The sequence below is a fragment of the Python bivittatus genome, unplaced genomic scaffold (genome assembly GCF_059951505.1).
Source record: "Python bivittatus isolate LINGU-HERP-01145 unplaced genomic scaffold, Pbiv_v1 ctg000000_np1212, whole genome shotgun sequence".
Lineage (NCBI taxonomy): Eukaryota > Metazoa > Chordata > Lepidosauria > Squamata > Pythonidae > Python > Python bivittatus.
Genome location: NW_028277028.1, coordinates 5,707,511 through 5,713,842, shown reverse-complemented (window position 1 = coordinate 5,713,842; position 6,332 = coordinate 5,707,511). Strand labels below are relative to the sequence as shown.

The 6,332-nt window shown below is 42.1% G+C and overlaps 1 protein-coding gene across 2 annotated transcripts in view; it reads right to left on the bottom strand.

Annotated features, from left to right (window-relative positions):
• Positions 1–2,049: 2,049 nt before the first annotated feature.
• POLR1A (RNA polymerase I subunit A) overlaps positions 2,050–6,332 on the bottom strand; it is a 46,779-nt gene continuing 42,496 nt past the window's right edge. For both annotated transcript variants that reach the window (XM_088140244.1, XM_088140298.1), the window contains 2 exons: positions 5,447–5,611; positions 2,050–2,206 (listed from right to left, as the gene is read on the bottom strand). In XM_088140244.1, the coding sequence (XP_087996370.1) occupies positions 2,106–2,206; positions 5,447–5,611 (266 nt within the window). In that variant the 3' untranslated portion in view covers positions 2,050–2,105. The remainder of the gene's footprint in view (positions 2,207–5,446; positions 5,612–6,332) is intronic.

The window sequence follows — 6,332 nt, the reverse complement described above, 5'->3', positions numbered from 1 at the left end:
CTGCCCTTACCGTGCTTGCTGTGATGGAAAGAAGTGGAGGTAAATGAGAGCAACGTCGACTTTGGAATACTTTCCAGGGGGTCAGTATTCCTAGTGGAGTCAAATTAAGAAAAAAACTTGGCTTCTCTCCATTAGCCAAAGGACAAATGGCACTGGAGGGGGAGTTCCTGCAAGCCTGCTGCACCTCTGCAGGTTCCCAGCCACTTTCCTTCTCATGTTGGCTTATACAGAAGCTTGTTTTGTTTTCCATTGAAAAACACTACTTTCCCCTCTGGTCTTTTATCTGGCCTCAGCAGTAGGCTGGCCCCAAGGAGGAGGCTCCAGTGTCTTTAGTGACCAATAAAAAGACCAACTTGGATCCAGGGTAAGGGCGCAGTGTGGATGACCCCTTAATCTTCAGGGGCACAACAACTGTTTGCTGCTTCCACCTATGTCTGAGAATATAAAGACCAAGGTCTCCCATTTTAACCTGCACAGCAGGAAATAGAAACAAATATTAGTTTTACAAAAACTGACAATTTTGGCTGGTGCGTTAGATATGTGAATAAGCCAAATTGGGTAGAATTCCTTAGCAGTTGGAAGGAATTGGCTCCTCAAAATAAAAAACAGAAATGTAATGTAAAATAATAGAAACTTTGAAAGTCTGCTTAAAGTATATCATTTGTACAAATCACTACATTTGGCTGTAACATTTCAGCTATTTTAATACAATATACAACCGATACAACCGATTCTTCATGTACATTTTGTTCTGTTTTAGAATACTCAAACACACATTTGCAGTTCTCATGAAGTCAATATGAGTGATATAAACTTCATTCACATAATTGACTAGCATATGAACTCTTGCCTGGTCAAGCTAACATCTTCTCACCATTTCCTGTTTTTCCTGCAAAAGCTGTTCCCTGCCTCTGCATTGAGAGGCTCAGGAGATACTGTAAAGAGCATGCAAGGTTTTCCTTTAACAAGGTAACGAGCCTTTCCGCTCTTGGTAACCACAAACCGGTTTCCCATGTTCTGCTTGAGAAATGGAAATCACCCCTTGTTCCCACATGACTATCCCTATCCCAGCACATCTGTTTTGACTGACACAAGTAACAGTAACTAATTACTGTATCCAGTGCCCCTTCCCCGTATTGGATGGGGCTACAAACTACATGCTTTTTAAAAGATCCTCAAGCACCAGACTTAAGCCATGGCACATGACTTACCTCTCCCACCAATGTCTGTCACAGCAGATCAAGAGAGGATCTCCCCTACATGAGTATACCAGATTTATCAATAAAACTCTGTATACTGCATTCATTCTGCCAACTGTTACTCATTCTTCAGGATCCTGCCTGAGGCCATAGCCAGCAACAAAGAGGCATGCCTGAATACAATTTGAGTAATGGAGAGCAAATCTTTTTCCTATACCTCTAATTTACAGGGAGCAGACCAAAAAAAAAAAAAAAGCAAGAACTTGTCAAGAACTCTTATCTAATTTTCCTTTAAACTTTTGGGAATCAGCAATAGTTTTGGGACATTTAGGTACAATGGGGCAAAAAAGTATTTAGTCAGCCACCAATTGTGCAAGTTCTCCCAATTGATTTGCAAATAAATTCTTTAAAAATCAGACAATGTGATTTTCTGGATTTTTTCCCCCATTTTGTCTCTCATAGTTGAGGTATACCTATGATGAAAATTACAGGCCTCTCTCATCTTTTTAAGTGGGAGAACTTGCACAATGGGTGGCTGACTAAATACTTTTTTGCCCCACTGTACATATTCTGTTTATGTTGTCAGTTCATTTAAGATTTGATGAGCATATTAAGAGACACTGCCACCATGAAGATGCTTTTATGCCAGGTGATCCAGGAAAGTATTTCAAAACTGAACTATATAGACTGTTCAATGAATTCACTTGCCAAATTTAAAGGATGAACATAGCATGACATTTATTATTAAATATAATCCCTGAAGATTCAAAGGTGCAGGTAATTATTAAATTAAAATGGTTAATTGATGGTATTTCCAGTCAGCAAACACTAAAAAAATAAAATATAAAACTCATAGCAGCAGATTTATTCTTTGCAATAAAATAAAGGTCTTTTGTAAAAACACATCTATTTTAGAGGTTGCTTAAGATCAAACAAGCCAGTTCCTCCCTTGACGACTTTTCCTACCACTAGGCAAGCAGAAGGAGACTGAAGTTCATCATGGGAGCCTAGAACAAAAGAAATCAGAATTATATTTTGGGATATAAAATCTCTCATTTTTGCAAAGAGCATATTTTGAAAGAGGGTTATAGTCATACCTACTTCAAGGGTATTTTGGAATGTACAGGTGAGCACAATTTCACATCAGTCTTACAGAAGGATGAAAAGTTTTATCTTGATATCCCCACCACCAAACAATTCTTAAAAGGTGACTTGAAGAATATTTTCAGATGTTTAGCTGTCCCTATGAACCCTAGTTCCATTATGACCACAGCTGCCTACATGAAGCTTTTGACTATACAGAACTTTGTCTTTTCTTGTGAAACCAACTATTATCCCATCTTGAACAAGGATTTGATGCTTGGAACTACAGTGGTACCTCTAGTTACGAACTTAATCTGTTCCGTGATTCTGGTTGCAACTCGAGCTGGTCTCAAGTCGAGGTAAAGTTTCCCATAAGGTTCAATGTAAATACAGTTAATCCATTCCGCCCTCCGAATTTGGTCGCACCACGAGGCAAATTTCCCCATAAGGTTCAATGTAAATATGGCTAATCCGCCCTTCGAATTTGGTCGCACCCCGAGGTAAATTTCCCCCATAAGGTTCAATGTAAATACGGCTAAACAGTTCTGAAACATATGCATTTTATTTTTAAACCTCAAAAACCTTCCAAACGCCACAAAAACCTTCCAAATGCCACAAAACACATCACAAGCCTCACCGAACGTCTCCTTGCTACCGCGATCTCGCCCACAGGAAGCCGCGACCGCGTGGCAGCAGGGAAAATGGCCGCGGATCCGGTTCGTAAGTAGAGGCGGAGTTTGCATGTCGAGGTAAATTTTTGGGGCCGGAGCTGGTCATATCTTGAAAAATTCGTAAGGAGGGGCGTTCGTAACTAGAGGTACCACTGTACTTTCTTTTTTATCCATCTTTCTTTTTAGTGAATTCAAGACACACTTAATGCTTCCCCCTCCTGTTTTTCCCACAACCACAACCCTGTGAAGTCAAGTTGGGCTAAGACCGACTGGCCCAAAGTCACCCAACTGGTTTTCATGCCTAAGGGAGGCCTGGTCTCCTGGTTTCTATTACAGAACTCATGGTCTCCTGGTTTCTATTAACCTTAGCCACTACACCAGTCTGGCTCTCAATAAATAAATTTATTGCTGAGACTTGAATAATACTTCACCACAATCCACTAGCCATGGGAATTCATGCTGTCATGGTGTATGTTATGTGGGCCTTGGCATCAGTCCTCATTAACACATAATACCCCTGCATCCAACTGTCATACAGATAGTCCTTGACTTACAACCACAACTGGGACCAGAATTTCCATCACTAAGCAATGCGGTCATAATGTGCAATGTCATATGACTGCATTGCTTAGCGACAGCAATCCCAGCATTCCCCATTGCCGCTGTTAAGCGAATTCCACCAGTTGTTAGCCAAAGACCCACCCCAATCCAAGCCATTCTGGGTTTGGTGCCTCCCAGCCCTGAGCCTCGTTTCTTGCAAGGTAAGGGACTGCCTCCCCTTCAACTCCCCCAACTGCCTATTCCCACCCTGTCTCTGTCCTTTTGGCCGCCCTGCACCCTGCCTTGTGGGGTGGCAAGCAGTCCCAGAACCATGTGGCTCTGGGGGTGCTTGCCATGTTGCAGCTCAGGGGCTTCTTGGCATGCTGCAGCTCTGCAAGAAGCCCCTGAGCCACAGCGCATGAAGCCCTTCACAGTATAAAGCCCAGTCCCAGCCACCCCAGTCCAGTCCCAGCTTCAGTCGCTCTCGCCACCCTGCACTCAAAGGCCACTGCCACCCTGCACTCTGCCACCCAAGCTGACCTTCACCACCTTCTTGCTCCTGCTGCTGACGAGGCATGCCTGGCCTGGCCCTTCGCAAGGCAGTTACTGGCCATGTGAGGCCATCTTCCCCATGTCTCGCAAGGAAATCACCATGCATGACCTGGGGAAGAAAGCCTCATGCAGCCAGTAGCTGCCTTGCAAAGGGCCAGGCCAGGCATGCTTGGTGAAGGTCAGCTAGGACATCAGGGGCTGCAAAGTGCAGGGGGCCAAAAGGGCATAGATGGGGGGAAGATAGGTGGGTAGGTGGAGATAAAGCAACCCTGCAGTCATAAGTGCAGGCAGGCTGCCAAGTGCCCAAATTTTGATCATGTATCTACAGGGATACTGCAACAGCTGTAACTTTGGGGGCCGGTTGCAAGTCCCTTCATTCAGCACCGTTGTAACTTTGAACAGTTGCTGAACAAATGGTCGTAAGTTGAGGACTACCTGTAGTAGATGGCAGCATTTAGCAATAACTTTAACATGAGTGATGCTGTGTATCACTAGCTATTATACAGAATGACAGGCCACTCTGGCAGTGGTGTAGAGTGGAGCCCACCCTCTGCCATGATTTCTGAATCTGAAGAACATATGACTTAACATGCAGACTCTCTCCCTTCCGAAGACTCTGTTTGCATACCAACGTATGTATGTATGTATGTATTTATTAAATTTCTCCCCCGCCCATCTCCCCCTAATGGGGGAACTCTGGGTGACTCACACAGAACATTAAAAACATAAATATATATAAATACATAGATGTTGGCAGGTATGCCCCTCTTCAAGAAAAAAGACTACAGGGAGTCCTCACTTAATGATGGTAATTGGGACTGGGAACTCTGTCACTAAGCAACACAGTCATAAAACATGACATCATGTGACCATGCCAACTTACAATGGCAGTTCTGGCTGTGGTTGTTAGGCATGATGTCACAAGATTGCTGTTTGCAACCTCCTGTCAGCTTCTCCATTGACTCTGCTTGTTGAAATCCAGCAATGAAGGTTGCAAATGGTGATCACGTCACCACAGGATGCTGCAACATCATAATTGTGAACCGGTTGCCAAGCGCCCGAATCACAATCATGTGACCACAAGGACACTGCAACAGCCGCAACTACGAGGACCAGCCATAAGTCTCCTTGTTCATCGCTGTTGTAACTTCAAATGGTCGCTGAATGGTCGTTAACCAAAGACTACCTGTACATGAAACTTTCATCACTATTTCATTTGAAGAACTACCCAATGTGCATACATTGTTAATTTATGCAACTGTGGCTGCCTGGACCTGGATGCTTTTAGTTTCAGACAAACAAAGCAAAAATATGGGTATGGAAAAATAAACTTCCATCAGTACTAATAATTAAAGTCTACTATATAAACTACAATTTTCATAATAACTGGAAGGTATTTACCCAACATAGTTGCTTCCTTCAAAAACTTGTAGCTTGTCTCAAAAGTCATTTGTTGTAAAGGGGATGAATTGGACTGCATTCCATACCGATTCAAAGGTTTGTAAACACCTTCAAAGCACATGTAGTCTGACACCAAGGAGAGATGCCGAGGATCAACCACAATTCCTGTCAATAGAAAAGTAATATCAATGTCTCCTAAAAGGGCTTTATAAAGATATATACAAGATACCTCAATAAACCCATCTTCCATATCTTCCTTGAAGCCACTCTAATAAATACCAACGTTGTAAGGTTCCCACTGCTGACTCGATGACATAAACCTGAAAGGGTTTAATGGGTTCATCTGTCCTAAGGGGCAATGTTATGAATGTTCAGTCCTTGTAAGACAAGCGAATGAAGGTTACACTGCTAAGCTCTATTTGGGTCATCTGTTCTGTACAACATTCTAAATATCAGGTGGGGGGGCAGGGACAGACACAGACAATTGAGAGGTTTCTAGATTCTCTGTAATGCACTTTTTAATCAGTATAAGATATTTTATAATAAGTATAATGTCACTATACTGAATATTACTGAAAAATATAACTATATGGCAGAAAATTGTAGCTTCATCACCTGTGCTATAAAAACGTTATCTGTATAGCAAAATATATGAGAAGATTGGTATAGACCAGTGGTTCCCAATCTATGGTCTGTGAAGTTACTACAAAAGATTTTTGGATTGAGCATCAAAATGTGGCAATCCTCAAACCTTTTGATATGCCCAAATTAAAAAAAAAATAAAGAACTGCTAGTATAGGCAGAATGAGTTGCTTTCAAGCCTACAATAGTAGGCAATGTTTTATATATGCCATTAGATTCAACTAATATTATATAAATTGATGTA